Below are 19463 nucleotides of genomic sequence, written 5' to 3' on the forward strand. Positions count from 1 at the left end.
AAAGTGACCATGCATGCCCAGGGAAAGTCTCAGAAAAGACCTAAGTTTACACTGCAGGATGCTTCTCAACACCGAGACAGCCCACAAGATTCATATAAACAAAAACAATGCACAAAGGAGTAGGGAAATGAAGAATTCACTAGAGGGATTCAAAGGCTGATCTGAGCAGGGAGAAGAAAGAATCAGTGATCTTGAAGATAGGACAGTGGAAACTATGAAGACCGAGGAACAGAAAGAAAAAGATAGAAAAAAGTGAACAGACCCTAAGGAATGAGTGGGACACCATCAAGAGGACTAATATATGCATCATAGGAGTCCCAGAAGGAGAAAAGAAAAGGGGGCAGAGAGAAGATTTGAAGAACATGGATGAAAATTCTAAAAGTGGATGAAAGACATGAATATAAACATCCAAGAAGCTCAAGGAACTCCAAGTAAGAGGAAATCAAGGAGCCCCACACTGAGACATTATTATAATCAAACTATCATGGGATAAAAAAAGCCAAAGCCAGAGAATTTTGAAAGCTGCAAGAGAGAAGCAAATCATTACATACAGAGGATCTTCAATAAGATTATCAGCAGATTTCTCATTACAAATTTTGGTGGTCAGAAGACAGATATAGTCGAAGTGCTCAGAGGAAAAAAAAAACTGTTAACCAAGAATTCTGTATCTGGCAAAACTGTCCTTTAAAAGTGAGGGAGAAGCTAAGACATACCCTAATTAACAAAAGTGAAGGAGTTTGTTCCCATGAGATCTGCCCTGCCAAAAATGCTCAGGGGAGTCCTGCACAGTGAAATGAAAGCAAATCAGACAGTAACTTAAAGTTCTATGACAGAGTAAAAATCTCAATAAAGGTATAATGTGGACAATTTTAAAAGCTAGTAAACATGTAACACTGGTTTGTAACTGTATTCTTTGTTTTCGACATAATTTAAGAGACTCATACATTTAAAAGTATTTTTAGTTTATGTTTTAGAGCACACAATGTATGGAGACATAAATTTGTGACATCAGCAACCAAAAGGATGAAGATGGAACTGTAAGGGAGCAGAGTTTCTGTATGTTATTGAAGTTAAGGTGGTACAGATTCAAATTTGAGTGGTAACAACTTTAGGATATTAAATATAATCTCATGCTAACCACAAAGAAAACAGCTATAGAATATACACAAAAGGAAATGAGAAAGGAATTTAAACATGTCACTACAAACAATCAACTAAACACAAAGAAAACAGTATTGCAGGATATGAGGGACAAAAACTATAAGGCATATAGGAAACAAAAAGTACAATGACAGAAGTCCCACCATATCATTAATTACTTTAAATGTAAATGGGCTAAACTCCAATCAAAAGACTGAGACTGGCAGAATGGATCACATATGATTCAACTATATGCTGTCTATAAGAGCCTCACTTGAGATCCAAAGACACAAATGGGTTGAAAGTGAAAGGATGGGAAAAGATACTCCATGCAAATAGTAACCAAAAGAGAGAGCAAGGGTAGCAATACTAGGATCAGACAGAAAAAATTACCAGAGACAAAGAAGGACCTTATATATTAATAAATGTCCAATACAACAAGAAAATATAACAATTATAAACATTTATGCACCTAATGACAGACTACCAAAATATATGAAGCCAAAACTTACAGATGGAAGGGAGAACTAATTCTGTAATAATAGTTAGAGACTTCAGTATCCCCTTTGCAATAGTGGAAGAACAAGCAGACAGAAGATTGGGAAACAGAAGACTTAAGCATTTCAGTACACCAACTAGAAGTAACAGACATACACAGAAAACTCTACCCAACAACAGAAGCATACACTCTCAAGGGCAAATGGGACATTTTTCAGGATGTCCCAAATATTAGGGCCACAGACTAAGTTTCAATAGATTTTTAAGAAGATAGATACTATACAAACTTCTCTGTCAACAACTGGATGAAATTAGGAATTGTTAACAAAAGCAAAACTGGAAAATTTCACAAAGTTGTAGAAATTAAAGAACACATTTTAAACAACCAATGGATCAAAGAGGAAATCATAAGGGAAATTAGAAAAAAATAGGGATGAAGAAACCTGAGAACACAACAGAGCAAAACTTTTTGGACACATAGCAAAATTTATGGTGCTAAGAGGAGAATTTATGATGATAAAACTTGCATTTAAAAAAGAGATCTCGGGGCACCTGCGTGGCACAGTCGTTAAGCGTCTGCCTTCGGCTCAGGGCGTGATCCTGGTGTTCTGGGATCAAGCCCCACATCAGGCTCCTCCGCTAGGAGCCTGCTTCTTCCTCTCACACTCCCCCTGCTGTGTTCCCTCTCTCACTGACTGTCTCTCTGTCAAATAAAAAAAATCTTTAAAAAAATAAATAAATAAAAAATAAAAATAAAAAAATAAAAAAGAGATCTCAAACTAACAACCCAACTTTACAACTTAAGGAATTTATAGAAAAAGAACAAATTCAACCTGAAGCTAGTGGAAGGAAGGATTTAATACAAATTAGAGGAGAAAGACAAAATAGAGAATAGAAAACAGTTTTTCAAAAAGATCAATAAAATTGACAAACGCTTAGCTTGATGGACTAAGGAAAAAAAATCTGAAGTTACTAAAATGAGAATGAAGGTGGGAACATCACTACTGATCCTGCAGAAATAAGAAGGATTAGGAGAGAGTACTATCAACTGTGAGCCTCCAAACTGGACAACTTGGGTAAAATGGACAAATTTCTAGAAACACAAAATCTACCAAGACTAAATCATGTAGGGGCGCCTGGTGGCTCAGCTGGTTAAGTGTCTGCCTTCTGCTCAGGTCATGATCCTGGGGTCCTGGGGTGGAGCCCCACATCGGGCTCCCTGCTCAGCAGAGAGTCTGCTTCTCCCTCTGCCCATCCCCCACAGTTTGTGCTCTCTCTCTCTCTCTCAGTTGCTGTCCCTCAAATAAATAAATAAAATATTTTTTAAAAAAGACTGAATCTTGTAGAAATAGAAAATCTGAATAGGCCTATAACTAGTAAGAAGATTGAATCAGTAGTCAGAAATCTAATACCAATCCTTTTTAAACTTTTCCAAAATACTGAAGAGGGGGGAACACCTCCTAATTCATTCTATGAGAGCAGCATAACCATGATACCAAAGCCTGTCAAAGACGTTACAAGAAAAGAAACTATAGACCAACCTCCCTTATGAACATTCATGCAAAAAAATCAACAAATGCTCTGTTAGGCCCTGGCTGGCATTTAGGATTCTGGAGGAAACAGGTGACACACACTTATTAGCATACGGAATTCAATCAAACATTAGAAAAATCCTATAGTATAGTTATACTATACTTATATTAGAAGGATTAGAAGCAAGTGGCACTCATTCCTGGAATGCAAGGGTGTATTATCAATCAGGGTAATACACCACATCAACAGAGTGGAGGAAAAAGATCACATGACCATCTCAATTGGTGCAGAGAAAGGCTTTGACAAACATGATAAAACACTCAGTAAAATAGGGATAGAAGGAAACCACCTCTATATAATAAAAGCCATATATGAAAAGCCCACAGCAAGCATCATACTCAGTGGTGAAAGACTGAAAGATTTTCCTCTAAGATCGGATGGTAAGGATGCCTGCGTTCACCACTTCTATTCAACACGGTACTAGAAGTTCCAGCCAGGGAGATTAAGTAAGAGAAAGAAAGATAAGGCGTCCAAGTTGGACAAGAAGTAAAATTAGCTGTTTACAGAAAACATAATCTTCTTTGAAGAAAACCCTAAAGACTCCACAACAAAGCTGTTAGAATTAAATGAATTCAGCAAAGTAGCAGGATACAAAGTCAACAAAGTCAACAAAATGCAGTTTTATACACAAATAGCGAACACTCTGCAAAGGAAAACAAAAACAGTCCCATTTACGATAGCATCCAAACAATTCCACTTGCGAAAGCACCCCAAGTTAAAAACAGAAATACCGTAAGCTCCAGCAGTTATACTTTTGGGAATCTATGCAGAGGAACTGAAAGCAGAGTCTTGAAGAAGCATTCGCACAGCCACATTCACAGCAGCGTTACTTGCAAGAGCTAAAGTGCGGAAGCAACCCAAGGGCGCCTGATGGGTGAATGGAGAAACATGTCTAGACATAAATGGAATGTTATCTAACCTTAAAAAGGAAGGAAACTCTGACACATGCTACCACATGAATGAAACTCGAAAACATTAAGTGAAATAAGCCAGTTACAAAGAGTCAAGTATTGTCTGATGCCACTTCTATGAGGTACTTGTAGTCAAACCCTTTCTGACTGATAGGAAGCACAGTGGCGTTGCCAGGGACCGAGCGGCTGGAGAATGGAGAGGGATTCATCACAGGGAGAGCGCTTCAGTTGTACAAGATGCAAAGAGCTGGAGGGTTGGACGGTGGGACTGCTGCACAGCAACACAAACGTACTTAGCCACCGGACCAGACACTTACAAGTGGTTCAGGTGGTCAATTTTGTGTTACGTGGATTTTATCACATTGAAAAAGGAAATAAAAAGGAGACCCTCTTGCCCCCACAAACTCAAGAGTGATGCTCTCCTAGACCCTGGCTGGCATTTAGGATCCTGGGGGAAACAGGCGACACATACTTAGTTCTGGTTCCTATATGGCTGGCTGGCATTGATTGATTGATTGATTGATGGGGCGGGGGGGGAGGGGGTGAGAGAGACAGAGAGAATCTTAAGCAGGCTCCCTGCCCAGACTCGGGGCTTGATCTCACAACCCTGAGATCATGACCTGAGCCCAAATCAAGACTTGGACACAACCGACTGAGCCACCCAGGCGCCCATGGGTACCTGGCTTTTGTTCATTCTCCTTGTCTGCTTTGGCATTGTGGCTGCTTCTGCTCGCTCTTGCGCCCCGTGGGTGGTGTGCACTGTGAGCCCCTCTCCCTGCCTGTGGGCCTGCTCTTTGTTTCAGCACAGGGAGATTTTCATCCGTCACTACACTGGCTTTTGGTCCTCCGCTCTGTGTGTGGCCGTCTCCTGGACTTCCTTCCGCGTGTGCCCTGCACGTGGTCTCCCCGGGGTCCTGTCGCTTCAACTCCTTGTCCTTTCCCTCAGAGTTCTGGGAGCTGTCCCATGGACATGGTCCCCCTCGCTCACTCAGCGGCGGGCTGCAGAGAGCCCTCATTGTGGTCTTGAGCCCTGGGCTTGTCTGCACCCAGGTCTGCCTCTCTCGCAGCAGGGGTGCAGCTTCTCGTGAGGAGCCAAGAGGCTTGTCCTGATTCACTTAGCCTTCTCACCCGCATCCCTTAGTGAACGTATTTTCTCACGTTTCTGGTGACATTTTCCTGTCTGTGTGTCCTTTGAGCTGCAAGTCGGTGCAAGTTCAATACCAGGGACTCAGATGAGTCGTGCCATTTTGTGTGTCGAGATGGAGCCTGGGCTGGAGGCGGATGTGCCGGCTGGGCTTCCCCTGAGCCGTGGGGACTCACGTCTGAGGGGCAGCCATGGTTGCAGGAGCCTCGCATGGCTGCCAAGACTCAGCCCACACAAGGTCTCGCCTCAGCCAGAGGTCAGCACTGGCACGAGCTTTCTGAAGCTTTGGTGCCTCCCCTGCGGCTGGCCTTGCTCTGGTGACCCTGGCTGCTGCAAGACGGACCCTCGTCTCCACCTCTGGCTCACTGCAGTGACAGGGCGTCTGAGCTGCTTCCTGCTCGTTTTCCAACTTACTGGCTGGGCTGGGTTTTCCTGGAGGAAGGTTGGCATGGTTTCCAGGAAGGGAGTCAGGCTTGTTCATTGCTGGTACGTAGGAAGTGAAGTTTCATATAGTAACTCTGTATTCTGTAACCTTGCTGTAATGGCTTACTAGTCCAGGAGTTTTTTGTTGATTCCTTGAGATTTTCTACATAGAAGATCATGTCATCTGCCAACAAAGTTTTCTTTCTTTCTTCCCTGTCCGTATACAGGCATTCCTGCTTTTCTAAACTTTGTATTAGGCCACTTCCCTTTTATGAAAGACCGACATTAGTACCTGTTTCTCTAACCAAAAAGACATCCTTGCTTTTGTTCCTGATCTTAGTGGGGAAACGTTAAGTATGATGCTAGCTGTAAGGTTTTTGTAGATGTTCTTCATCAAGTTCAGGAAGTTCTCTATTCCTAGTTAACTGAGAGCTTTCATCATGAAGGGAGTTAGATTTTGTTAAATGCCTTTTCTGCATCTGTTGATATAATCATGTGATTTTTCTCCTTTAGCTTGTTGATATGATGGATTACATTAATTGATTTTCAAACATTGAAACAGCCTTGCGCACCTGGGAAAAATCCCGCTTGATATGTACAATTCTTTTTATACATTGTCCAATTCAATTTGCTAATATTTTGTCAAGGATTTTTACATCTGCGTCCGTGAGAAATACTGGTCTGTAGTTTCCTTCTCTTGTAAGGTCTTTGCCTGCTTTTGGAATTAGGGTAATGCTGGTCTTACAGAATGAGTTAAAAAGTATTATTCCCTGTTTCTTTCTTTTGGAAGAGATTGCGAGAATTGGCAAAATTTCTTCCTTAAATATTTGGTAGAATTTGGCAGTAAACCCATCTGGGTCTGGTGCTTTCTGTTTGAAGGTTATTAATTATTGACTCAATTTCCTTAATAGATACAGGCCTATTCAGATTTTCTATTTGCTGCATATATTTTTAAAAGTATATGTTTATATTTTTTCTTTTCTTTTCTTGCTGAGATAGGGCAGTTGAGTTCATGGCAGTTAATGCATACAGGCCATGACTCTCCTGGAAATAAAAATAAAGCGCTGGTGCTCAGGGGTATCTCAGCTAAAGACCAGTGACTGGAGCTCCTCTCCAGGATTCTGCTGTGCAGGTACGTGTGTGTGTCCTCCTGCCAGGTTCCTGGAATCCGGGAGGCTGCCTGCATCTCCCCAGCTCCTCTCTCTCTCTCTCTCTGAGATGGAAGGGACTCACACTGAAAAACATCAGGGATGGAGCCCTCCCCTCCCCCCACCTGGTCAGCCCTGGCAGGAGACCTCCATGTGGATCTGGGTGTTTGTCAGTGTGACTCCCAGCTTTCTAGGAGACACAGTCCTGCCTGAGAGCACCGATGGTTTTGCCTCACCTGCAGGAGACTCTGGGCGGGACAGTCTCCATGGCAGGATGTGGGCCAACAAGGCGTGCATACTTAAGAACTTGACTCCCTAGGGGGCATCAAAGCCTTCGGCTGGCTTCCACCCTAGGTCTTTGCACTTGCTCTTCCTCTGCCCGGAACCCTCTTCTACCAGATCTCTGTGCGGCCTTCCATGCTCAGGAAGTGCCCAGGTCAATGATGCTTTCCCCTGGAAGCCCGCCCTGCCCCTCCACTTCAGCCTCCTTCTCATATCACCGTTTTTCTCTGGCGCATGTCAGTATCTACGAGTCACATCCGAGGCTCTGTCTGCCTGTCACCATCAAATGTCAGCTCCATGAGGCAGGGCCTTGCTTATCCTTGGAGAACCTAGCCCTGGGTCTGACCCAGAATAGGAGCTCACCCCGTGTTTGGGTGTGAAGGGATGATCCCTTGCTCCTGATGGGCCTCACCTAGTGCCCCAGCCCTGCTGGGCCTGGCGTCGGTGGAATGCACCTGCGTGGGAGCTCCTTGATGCCTCCCGCTGGCTGCAGGCTGCAGGCTGCTCTAGGTGGGGAGGGGCCCAGCCCCATGAGGCTCCACCTGACCTCTTCCCATCCCCTAACTCGCCTGCCGGAAAGGACACGCCCTCTCTCCAGAGTCAGGCTTCCCATGGAGCTTTCCAGAAAGTGGAAGCTAGTGCAGGACCAGGGCCCCGGATGGGAGGGTGGGCGACTGCACGGCTCAGCTCCCAGTGGCTATGGGGGCCCAGGATGACAGCCAGTGATGGAACCCTCCCCTCCCCCGGCCCAGTCAGCCCTGGCAGGAGACCTACATGCGAATCTGAGTGTTTTTCAGGGTGAAGTTCAGATCCTCCAGGGCCTCCTCCATCTCCCGCGTGTTCTGGATGAGTGAGAGGTTCTGCTCCTCTAGCTTCGTGAAGACATCCAGGAGCTGCTGGGGCTCTGTGAAGTACAGCTCCAGCTCCTGCAACCAGAGCCGTGTGTGCAGGCTGGCTGGGCAGCGCAGGGGGACCGGCTTCTGCAGCCCCCCCCAGAGCGGGGCCACTGACCTCCCCGTCGCTGTCTGGGTCCTCATACATAGTGGAGATAGAGCTTGACCTGCAGAGAGATGTGGGATCAGGGCACTGCTGCCAGCCTGGGGGGCAGAGGTCTGGTGGTCGTCTTACCCCGCCCCCACTGGTGAAGCCTCCGGGCATCACCAGGGCACCTTCCCGCTTGCTGCCTATGCCCTCATCCCCTCCTCCTCCCACCAGCTGACCAGGTGAGGACACTAGTTCCCCTCTTGGCCCCATAGCTGTCACACAGCAGTCAGGGGAGAGTTTCGAAATTCGATTAGTTCACATCATTTCAGTTAGAATAAACCTCGGCCTCCTCCCTGGAGCCTATAGGGCCCCCCACTGCCCCCTCGCCTCCCTCTGCTACCCCTGAAGTTACTCCGCTCCTGTCCTACCAGCTCTCTTTCTATTTCTCTGGGGGCTGACCCTACTCAGGACCTTTGTACCCACAGCTACCACTGCTAGGGTTGCCCTGCCCCATTTCCTATTCTTTTTCTAAGAGCCACCTTCAGGGCTTTTTCCGCCCACCACCCCTATCTAGATTTGCCCTTGGCACTTGTCCTTGATGGTCCTACTCAGAGCTCTCCCGTGATACTTGCAGCCACCTCTGACTGACCCTGAGCACCCTACAGGGGCAGGGACTATCCTGGGCTGGCCCTCAGGGTTGCGGGAAAAACTGTGAGCTTTGAGCACTCAGTGGGGGCCCTAAAAGCCCTTCTGGAGGGGAGCAGGCCTCAACTGACTCCCAAACCTGCTTTCATTGCCCCTCCCGGCCACCTTTGGCCTGGGCCCTTGCCCTGGATGTGCAGGTCCTGCTGGCTGAGAAGCAGGCGGGGCAAGCTCACAGCCGGAGGCATCTGGGCTCCAGCCCTAGGAACCCAGGCTGAGGCCTGCCTGACTCCAGGCTCTGACCTACCTAATGTGGAAAGGTGGTAAGTGCAGGGCTCTGTGGGAGCCCTGAGGGGGAACCCTGGAGGACTTCCTAGAGGAAGGGCCACAGTAACAACCCAAGCAGTCAGCGAGGCCTGTGCCTCATACTGAACACTTGACGTCCATTCGGCAAATGAGGAACATGCCTCTTAGAGAACTGGCCACCTGCCCAGGTTCACCCTCAGGGCACTGCTGGCCCGTAAGGTGCCAAGAGAGCACACGGTGCTGTTCTCCGTGCACAGAGTTTCAGAACAGGGGGAGTGTCCCAGGGCAACGAAGACCCTGTTCACACCGAACATAGTGTGAACTTACTGGTGTGGGGTCTGACTGAGGAGGGCCTGAGGGGGTTCTGGGCACCAGGAATGTTCTATGTCTGGACCTGAGTGTGATTACATGGGTTCATATGTGTGTAAAAATTCAAGTGTTGTTCACTTAAGATTTGTTCATTTTGTGATCTGCCGATAGCATCAGTATAAAAGAAAAAAAATAAAAGAAGACCTAAGTCTGATCATGTCACTGCTTGGCTGAAGCTTCCCAGCTCCTGTAGGCTCTGGACCTGAGGGTGCCAACCCCACCTGGCTGCGTGTGCCCCGGTTTTCTCACCTGCCATGTGGGTACCCTTTAGTAGGCACTGCGGTTTGGGGTGGCTGACCGGGGTAGCAAGGGGGCAGGGAGCAGGGAGGGAGGCAGGGGTTGGCTGGCGAAGGGGCAGGGGGGCTGGGGGACGAGGAGGTCTGTCTCGTGGTCACTGGTCATGGCTGGAGAACACTGGTGTGCATATGTGGGGTGTCAGGGCCCTGCAGGAAGAAGTGCAGGAGGTGTGCGAGAGGTGCTTGGTGGTCCCAGAGGCGGGTGCTGGAGGGGCTATAGGGCAAGAGTCACTGGAGTTGGAACCTGGTCCCAGGAGGAGGCAGGGCCTTCATCTGGAGCATGCAGGATGACTGAGATAGCTGTCAGACACCGGAACGACTCTGCAGGACCAGCAGACCCACCCTGTACCCCTGGGGCAGTGGACTTTGTGTCAAGTTGCCTAGGCCCAACAGTATTCTAGATGTTTCTGTGAAGATGTTTATTAGATGAGATGAACAAATCAGTAGACTTTGAGTAAAGCGGATGACCCTTCATAATGTGGGTGGGCCTCGTCCAATCAGTTGAAGGCCTGAAGAGAAAAAGACTGACCTCCCACGAAGAAGAGGGAATTCTGCCAGCTCACTGCCCTCAGACTCACGCTGCAGCAGCAGCCCTTCTTCCCTGGGTCTCCACCTGCCAGCCACCTGCCTTGGCTCTCCAGTCTCACCACGATGGCCCAAGGAGGGGTCCAGATTGCATGGGACACGTGAGCGCCCTGGCAGTGGCTGCTGGTACCGTGAAGGCAAGCGCCTGACGGCCATCTGAGCTGTGGTCAGTGTCCCTCCGCATAATCGCGTATCATGAATATCACCCCAGCGGCACCAAGAGGCCAGGGGCTAGCCAGCGGGGGAAGCTGAGGAGACCGCCTCCGTGTGCACCCCTGGCTGTGCTGCTGACGGACAGACAGAGGTGTGAGAGGTGCAGGGTCAGCTCTCCGGGAAAAGCAGGGACGGGTGGATGGGTGTCAGAAAACCACCTCTGCTTGTACTTAGGCTGGACCCCGTGGAAATGCGGTGTTCGTGTGAGCTACCGAACAGCAACCTCCTGCGATTCAGTGTGCTGTCAACGTAAACTCGGCTGGACGGGGCAGCCTGGGTGGCTCCGCGGGTTGAGTGTCAGACTTGTGATTTCTGCTCAGGTCCCGATCCCAGGCTCAGTGGGGAGTCTGCTTAGGATTCTCCCTCTCCCTCCTCCCCCCCCCCCCGCCCCCATGCAAAGGAAAAGGGGCTGGAGTATACAGTAGATAACGAATCTCACTGCGGCGCGGGCTGTGGCTTCGTGGCCCAACAGTCTGGGTGGGGAGGGGCTGGAAGGACATGCACTGGGCCTGGGGCTGGGGGGCAGGGAGGGTAAGACTTCTCCGTTTATACCTTTCCATACAGTTGCGATGTTTCTGAATGTATTACTTAGAAAACCCCTAAAACTAAACAAATTTTCAGTGAGGGAAGAGGAGTAACTGGGGGTGACCCAGCAGCAGGGGGAGGTGGGGGGTATGGCCCTGGCCTTGCAAGCAGAGGGGTTTTTAAGTGGGGTGGGGGCAGGTCTGCATTGGCTCGCGGATCTGTTTGGGGTTTCTGTTTGTCCCCTCTTGAGTTTCTAACAAGATTGGAAAGTAACTGTCACACTTAAATCTGGGTAATTTTTGTAAAAATCCAGATCTGGCTCCTCTTGAAAGGCTCTGGAGCTCTGGCCTCCTTGGCCAGCAGCCCTCCCTGCCCACCGAGGGCTGGCAGGGTCACGTGCCCTCCCGTTCAGTGCACCCAGCTTGGGCTGCCTGCACCCGTTTATATTCGACTGTCCCATTAGCACCTGAGTGGACCACCTTAGGCTAAGTTGATAGAATCGGACAGAAATAAAACTGTTTAGAAAACATCTTGATTTTGGTGCTGACGTCCGACTCTACATCCTCCATGTTGGGCACAGCCCTTCCTCATGGTCTCACCCTTCCCGGGGGGCTGGGCTCGTCCTGGGCACTCCTGGCCTGGAGCCACTGGCGAGGACTCCCCAGCAGGCCCCAGCCACCTCCTTGCCCTACCCTAGACCCACTCACCCTTTGGAGTCCAGCCCACTACTCATGGTGGGCTGGCTGCTGTGCTGGAGACTGACGGTGCTGGATAGGAGCCGCCCCACCCGGGCCACCTGCAGGAACTTCCAGGGTTTCTTTGGGCCCTGCCCATCTGGAGGAAGCAGAGGAATGGTTTCCACGCACCCCAGCCCAGGGCAGGACACGTCCGGCTTGGGGCAGCCACGTACCTCTGGAGCTTGTTTTGCTCTTGTTCCCTGGTCCTACAGGAAGCAAGGGAGGGGTCCAGGTGGTTTCGGCTGGAGCCAGACCTTCAGCAACACTGTTTGAGGGCACAGGGTTCCCCAGGACCCTCCCAACCCTCTTCCCCTCAGTTTCAGAAAGACACGCATGGGAGGAAAGCCCCTGGGGTCTGAGTTAGAGCAGGCCCTATCTTCCTCGAGTGGATCTGTGGGCTGAGCCATGAGGCCCTAAGGGGGGCCTGCTGCTTCTGGGTGGGGCTTTGTGAGGCATGAAAGGGGCCCAGCGTGAGGCCTGGACCCCTCCAAGGCCACTGCCAGCTGGGCCTGGGGTCTAGATGGACCCAGGGACCTGCTTTCTCTTTTCTGCTACCTTTGTCCCCTGTTGTGGAGAATAAAGTGTTCTCTTTCGGGGGCTCGGGGGCCTCCTTGGTCTTTTTGAGATCCAGGTGCTGCTTCTCCTTTTCTTCCAACCACTCCTTGGGCGACAGCTTGTATAGGAAGTCCTTGTAGGTCTTGTAATGCTGCAAGGTGTCTTCAAATTTGGAGATTTCACTAGAGCCGGGGAGGAGGTGGTGAGGTCAGGTTCTGCCTGCGGGGACACCCCTCCAGAGGGGACTGCCTCCGAACCCTGCCCAGCCTGGCGTGCTCCTTGCCCTCCTGGGAACAGGCACTGCAGCACTGTTGTGCCGGGGAGAGGACACTGCCCCCCGCGGACCGGTGTGGGTCAGACCTCCAGGGTTACAGCCCTCTGGGACTTTGGAGTTGCAGCGGACCCTGGGGACTCTCCTGTCTCCTAGTGGTGTGGCCTTGGGAAAGTCACCGAATCTTTTCTTGGCTTCTGCCACCTCATCTGTAAAATGGGCAGCTGCATCCCGCAGGGCCTGAGTCCCTAAGCTATTTAGGTTTGAGAGGTGAAGCGGCGAGGTTTGCGCTGTGCCCAGGCTCCTTTCGGCTACGGGAGTGGGGCGGAGGGGAGCGGCGGCGACCGGGAGCGGCAGGCTCGCCCTCTGAGCTCACCTTTTGATGTTCGTGATCTGGGTGGTCAGTTCTCGGATTTCGATGATCTTCTCTACCTTCGCTTTAGTCTCCTTCTCAGCCCTGGGGGTGGGGGTGCGGGTGGGGGCGGGGAGCCAATCGCAGACTGTCAAAGGGGGCGTGTACGCTGCGGGGGAGGGGGCGGGGGAGCGGGGGGAGCTGCCGGGGGCCGGGCCGGGGGGGAGGGGGCAGAAGAGGGCTGGGCGAAGGCAGGCAGGTTGGGCGCAGGTGCACAGTCCCCGGGGACACCGGGGCCGGCGCGCGGGCTGCCGCTCCGCGGGGGCTCACGCTCTCAGGGCCTGTACGGAGCTGCGGTCGTTCTCCCGGAGAAACTCGTCGAACAAGGTTGCGTCCTTCTCCAGGGACTTCTCTGCCTGCTCCAGCTCCGCCTCCTCCTTGGCCGCCAGCATTTCCAGTCGCTGGATCTCGTTCCGCTTCATGTCCAGGGCGTACTGAGGGCCACCAGAGTGGGACTCAGGCTCCTTGCTGGGAGAGCCCCCCCACCCGGGCCCCTGCGCATTGCAGCTGGGCCAACCTGGATGAGGAACAGCTGCCGCTTCTGATTAATGTAGTTGCTCATGTTATCAGATTCCATCTTCTTTTCTGGAAAGAGAGGAGGGAGGCCTCTGGGGGGCGCGGTGGGCAGTGCGAGAGAGACCCGAGCTGGGCCGAGGGTGCTGCTCCTGGCATACGCTCTGCTGGGAGGCCCAGGGACTCTGGGAGATTGAGCTCTGTCTCTAGCAAAAGGAGAGAAGGCTCTGTTTATATATTACACTCTGCATGGCTGGAGACTGGGCCAGGCGGGAAGTCCTTTCCTATGTCTGACTTGAGCCTCTCTTGCTGTAGTACTCTTCTCACCTGGAGTGAGACTTTGGACACCCCCGCCCTGGACATTTCATCCAGCTGGACCTAATAACAAAAAACCTATTAGGCCAGCACCTGCATCAGGGTTGAGAGAGAAAAATGGGGCAGCAAGATCTCTCTTTGGGGTACTGTAAGCCCTCAGGATCCAATTTAGGTAGTTGCTACGTTGCACACCAGGGTTTAAGCCAGGTGGGAGGAAATTAAGTTGGGCATCTGGAACACCGGGAGGGCAAGCAGAGAGGCAACGCAGCTGGGACTAAGGGCCACGGAAGACTCTTCCCCTTGTCTTTCTGGAGAGAAAGGCCTAGAAGTGCCCTGACTTTGGAGAGGCCAGGAACCGAGGAAAGGGCCATGGAACGATGTGGCTCTCTGTGTTGTCTCTCAAACCCTCTCCTGTCCGAGAGACCCTGGTGTGGTGGGGGAATCTTAAGTCTAGAAGCCTGGCAGAGACCAGGCTTGGCCTCTGTCTCCCTGGGCCACCTGGTGGGAAGGCCCTTTCCTCCAGGAGACCCAGCTCCCCACTGCAAGTCAAATTTGGGATATAGACAAGTCTTGTGCCTAAACCCTCTGGATCCAATCTTCCCCATCCAGACTCAGCCTGCCTCTCCTAGGTCTTAGGAAGGGAGGATGGAGACAGAAATGAAAAATGTGCAGCGCTGCTGTTCCCTCTCATGCAGAGCTGGGCACAAAAAGTGTCAAAGTGAGCTCAGGGCTCCCCACCCAAAAACAAGCCGTGGGATCGGGGTGGGGGCTGGGGGTCTCTTTGATTAATGTTCACATTCAGTACACCTGCAGTCTAGTTGGGTTCCTGGACTTTACCGTCTGGGCTGGTAGAATATTAATGCATATTCAGTACTTAGGATTTGCTACTGAGTCATAAGATTAATAACAGCTCACACACACAGTTCCTTCTCATGGTGTGCAGCATCTAAAGACGTTGAATCAAACAACGCAGGAGGCCGGCACTGTCATTGGCCAGGAGAGGAAGCTGCTGTGCAAAGGAGTTGAGGAGCTGGCCCAGGACGGCAAGGTCATTCGGTGCTGAAGCTGAGATCTGAACTCGGGGGGACTTAGTACCAGGCTGACGCTCTTTACCATCAAGTGAGGGACCATATTTTATACGTGTGCAGTCTGCGTTCACGTGCACGGTTAATGTTCTGAATGCGTGCAATATTGGGACTCAAAGGCTCTTAGATTTGCAGTCCATCTGGAATTGATCTGTGCGACGGTGGGAGGCAGGGGTCGGACACAGACAAGCCACACACACCCCACCACCCATAGCACTGCAGCCCTGCCTAAGCAATTTAAAAGTATTGCCCATTCACGAAGGGCAAGACCTGACTCCAGGGAAAGGGGGCACCTTTGGTCATGCAGAGCTTCCACGCAGTGTGGTCGCGGAAGGCGCGCAGCCGCTCCGCCTCCGCGTGCACCTCCTGGTCCAGCATCTCGTCCTCCAGCTGCAGCTCCCGGCGCAGGCTGGTGTGCTTGGCCGACACTTTGGACGAGTAGGTCATCTTTTGGTGCACCTGCAGGGTCATCTTCTGCTCCCGCTCCTAGTGGGCGTGGTCAGGCGGAGTCGGGTGGGGCCAGCATCTAGTTCTACCCCCTTCCCCATCAAGCCTGGGACAGCCTCCTCCCCTCGGCGTCATCGCCGTGAGTCCCAAGGTCCAAGGCCTGGAGGGAATACGCACGCGGATTGGGGGGGGGGGGGGGCGAGGTGCACACGTGGTCCGGGGTGCGCGCTCACTGCGCGCAGAGAAGGCTGTGGAGCTGTGTGTGCCTGTGGGAGCGCCCGGGGGCCCTGAGCACAGCTCCCGAGGTTGGGAGGAAAGCGGGCAGGAAGTGCTTCCAGAAAGTAGGGTGGGGGTGGGGTGGGGTTCGCCAGGTGAAGTACAGGATGTCCAGTTGCATGTGCATTCAATAGTGCAGGGACATACTCCTAACAGATGACTCACCCTTATCTGAAATTCACACTCCGTGGTGATTTGCTAGATCTGACACCGCCAGGTTCTGGGAAACTATAGCTTCCTAGTTTCCAAAAGAAACTCTAAATCCATGAGGCGCCTGGGTGGCTCAGTGAGTTAAGCATCTGCCTCCAGCTCCGGTCATGGTCCCGGAGTCCTGGGCTTGAGCCCTGCGTGGCCTCCCTGCTCTGTGGGGAGCCTGCTTCTCCCTCTCTCTCTGCCTCTCCCCACACCCCAGCTTATGCTCTCTCAATAGATACATTTCAAATAAATAAAATCTTTAAAAACATACATAAATAAAACTCCAGATCCCGAGTTTGACCTGCAAGCTCAGGAGTCAGTGTTGGCAGTGGTGAGGTCACTGGGCATCTGCCCCCTCCAGCTCCTCTCCCTCGCCTGAACTCCAGCCTGCCTTCGGGTTGCTCCCCTTCACTTGGGAGGGTCCCGGGATGGTGCGGAGGTGGGGGCTCTTCTTCCCTGAGGCCTAGCGCAGGTCTTTGGCTGCAGGGGCGCCCAGCCCTGCCCAAGCCCTGGGGGTCTCCACATCCTTCCATGGCTGGGCACCGTAGCCCACAGGGTCAGACAGGCCTTCACGAATCCTCTTCATCTGGCCTTTCCTGGGGCATTTCTATTTCCTGCTGACCCTGCCAGACAACAACCCATCTGGCCTCGAAAGAAGGCTGTTTAGGGAAAACTCAGCTGTGAGGGGATTCAGCCGGGGGCCACTAGCTTGCATGGCTGTGGAGAATAACAAAGTGGGGAAATATCACCTGCTAGAATCCCAGTGGCAGAAGGTCTGTGCTTAGAAGAAATTGGGCAGCTGCTTGGGGTCAGTGTGAGACTGGGGGGCTCTGCTGTTGTGTAGAGAGGGGTGTCAGGTTAGAGGATTTAAGAAGAAGGCAGAGGCAACCTTGTGCAGGGCCAGGCTGGGAGAAGAAAATCCAATCTCACACTGGTGAAAGAGAAAGGTCTCAAAGTCAACGTCAGAGAAAGTTGTGTGTGTGTGTCTGTCGCGTTTCCCCACTTGGAGGCCTCGGAGAAGCGTGTGCTGCTCAGTGTGGCTTTGTGTGAGCGCCTCCTTCCAGGGCATGCGTGGGTACACAGCATGGCAGTAGGGTGGGGAAAACCCTCACGGTGGTCCACCCGGAGCTTCTAATGGGGAGGTCTGGGGTGGGACTGGAAAATGTGAATTTCCTTATGTGTCTTTGGTCATTGGTTGGGTCTCAGTGGGAGCCACTTCTCCAAGGAATCTCAGATACTGAGCCCTGAGTTGGGGCAGACAGAACCAGCCCAGGATGGAGCCTGGAACACTGGCCATGCCCGTGCCCCCGAGAGCGTGTCCCAGAAACATGGTTCCTGCTGACCACTTCTCAGTGAAATTGACTCTGGGTGAGTCCTCCCTGAGCCTGGCTGCAGGGACGCTCGCTAGCCCCGGGCATGCCGCAGGGGGTGGGGATGGACTGATGGCTCTTGGATGGGGAGGCAGGACAGACTATGCCCGGGTGCGGACAAGGCACGGGCTGGGGGCTGGGGCTGGCTCCAGGACTCCGGTGCTGCTGAGGGGCGTGCGGGCTGTGTGTGCACGCGTGTGTGCATGTTTGTGTGTGTATTTGGCCTTCAAGGATTCCAGTGAGGTGGACTGTGCAAGGCTGGAGCAGTTGGGAGGGTGGTGGTCTCCTGGGGGAGGCGCGAGGGTCCCTGAGGTCTGAGATGGGCCTGGCAGGACGGAGAGTCTCAGGAGCGGATGGCATCTCATGCAAGGGGAGCAGAAGCAAGGCCAACAGCGGCTTCCAAGAGCCCACTCTGCCGAGCCCAGGAACAGTGTGATAGAACTGGGTAAGAGCAGCGGGGCAGGTCTGGGACTGGAGAGCTAGCCAGGCTTTTGAATGGGTCTTTTTTAAATGGTGAGCCACTGGGGCTCCTGGGTGGCTCAGTTGTTTAAGCATCTGACTTGATTTCAGCTCAGGTCATGATCTCAGGATCGTGAGATGGAAAGCCCAACAGGTTGTGCACTCAACTTGGAGTCTGCGTGAGATTCTTTCCTTCTCCCTCTGTCCCCCCACCAACTTGTGCTCTCTAAATAAATAAACAAAATCTTTAACAAAAAATGGTGAGCCATTGACTATGCTAGAGTGAGAGAGTGACCCAAAGCAAGCACTCTTCTGAGAAGGGCAATCTGGCTCTGCATGTGTGATGGAGAAAAGAGTTGTGGGCACGCTTCAGTCCTAGATACTCACTGTGCGAGACTTATTCTGCTCCTGTTCTCTGAGCAAGAAGAAATCCACATCTCCAGACGTGTGGAAAGGGTTAGCTGAACGGTCAGGAACAATCACAGTCACTGGGGAGGGAGATACATCATTGGAGAGATGAACCAGCTCTTCCAAACGGTGGCCTGTGCCTCGGGAGTCCCGGCGCCCTCCCAGCGCAGCACAAGGAACTCAAAAGCACAAGTTAGTGACGACTGTTCTCTGGGATCCAGCTGTGCCTGAAGTCCGACCCTGGACCTTCCAACTCCACAAACTCACACGTCTGATTTCACCGAGTTGGTCATGGCCTTCTGTCCCTGGCGTCTGAAGGAGAGTGGGTGCACACAGCCCCACCTGTGTTGCAGACCTCTGGCCCCTCTCATTTAATGTCTCAGGAACCCCCATTCCGTAGAGGAGAGAAGCAAGAGAAGGGAAGTGATGGGGCGGCTGGCGGGAGGTCGGCCAACTCCAGAGCAGAGGCACTTCCCTGCAGAGGGCAGTGGGCAGTGGGCAGACCGGGTGAACTGCCTTGTCTGCAGGATTCTCCAGGAGCCTCCCAGGCGAAGACTGAGTTTGTGGGCACGTGAGGCAAAGCACCTGAGGCCTGGGGGGTGGGGGGCAGGCAGGAATTTGGGAGATGGGGGTTGCCAAAGACCCCAGCTCTGCTGCTCCCTCTACCCCCGTGGGTAAGGGAGAAGTCCCTGCTGCTCAGCTCAGCAGGGACAGAACCCAGGAGGCACCAAACTAAGGGCTTAAAAATACGGATGCCTTCTCCCCCTATCCTCGATTTAGAGGAAACGGGGTTCGTTGTAAGACAGAACAAAACAAAACAAAATAAAACAAAACAAAACATTCTTGGAAGTAGAAGAGTATGATAACAAAATAACTCCTTCACTTTGAAACAATAGCTGGTGACCTTCCGGGGGTATTTTCTTCTAGTAATTTCCAACACCTATTTTTAATAATTTCACATCTTTTAAAAAAACACTTCACCTTCAGTAGATGCTTGCGCAGTTACTAATTCTTTGTGGGCCCCATGTGCTCAGCAGGAAGGCATGACCTCAGCAGGGCCGGGCGTGGGCCGAGGGCAGCAGCCGCCCCAGGCACCAGTGTGCCATCACGGGCTGGCTGGCGGCCGCTGATTTTCCCAAGGGGAACAGGGCCAGGGGCCGTGAGCATTTCCAAGATTCGGAGTCTTATGCTGACCTGCCTTTCTGGACGTCTGTCCCATTTTATACCCTCACCAGCAAAACGACACTGCGGAGGGGACTTGAAGTTATGCTCTGAGGGTCTCAGAGTACCGCCGCACAAGATCCGTCCTTACTAACGACCAAAAGTAGAGATGCGCAGGCCATCAGAGTGAGCAAGAGCAG

General features: G+C 51.9%; 1 protein-coding gene across 1 annotated transcript in view; it reads right to left on the bottom strand.

The window, feature by feature from the left end:
- The window catches only part of CFAP100 (cilia and flagella associated protein 100), a 46379-nt gene that overhangs the window by 7353 nt on the left and 19563 nt on the right, over nucleotides 1–19463 (bottom strand). Inside the window, exons 4-13 of the mRNA XM_026501540.3 lie at nucleotides 18082–18182; nucleotides 15241–15433; nucleotides 13552–13619; nucleotides 13305–13468; nucleotides 12999–13079; nucleotides 12352–12533; nucleotides 11970–12002; nucleotides 11767–11893; nucleotides 8151–8199; nucleotides 7914–8065 (exon numbers count right to left, since the gene is read on the bottom strand). Of these exons, the coding sequence (XP_026357325.1) occupies nucleotides 7914–8065; nucleotides 8151–8199; nucleotides 11767–11893; nucleotides 11970–12002; nucleotides 12352–12533; nucleotides 12999–13079; nucleotides 13305–13468; nucleotides 13552–13619; nucleotides 15241–15433; nucleotides 18082–18182 (1150 nt within the window). The remainder of the gene's footprint in view (nucleotides 1–7913; nucleotides 8066–8150; nucleotides 8200–11766; nucleotides 11894–11969; nucleotides 12003–12351; nucleotides 12534–12998; nucleotides 13080–13304; nucleotides 13469–13551; nucleotides 13620–15240; nucleotides 15434–18081; nucleotides 18183–19463) is intronic.

The sequence above is a fragment of the Ursus arctos genome, unplaced genomic scaffold (genome assembly GCF_023065955.2).
Source record: "Ursus arctos isolate Adak ecotype North America unplaced genomic scaffold, UrsArc2.0 scaffold_14, whole genome shotgun sequence".
In the NCBI taxonomy this organism is placed as follows: Eukaryota; Metazoa; Chordata; class Mammalia; order Carnivora; family Ursidae; genus Ursus; species Ursus arctos.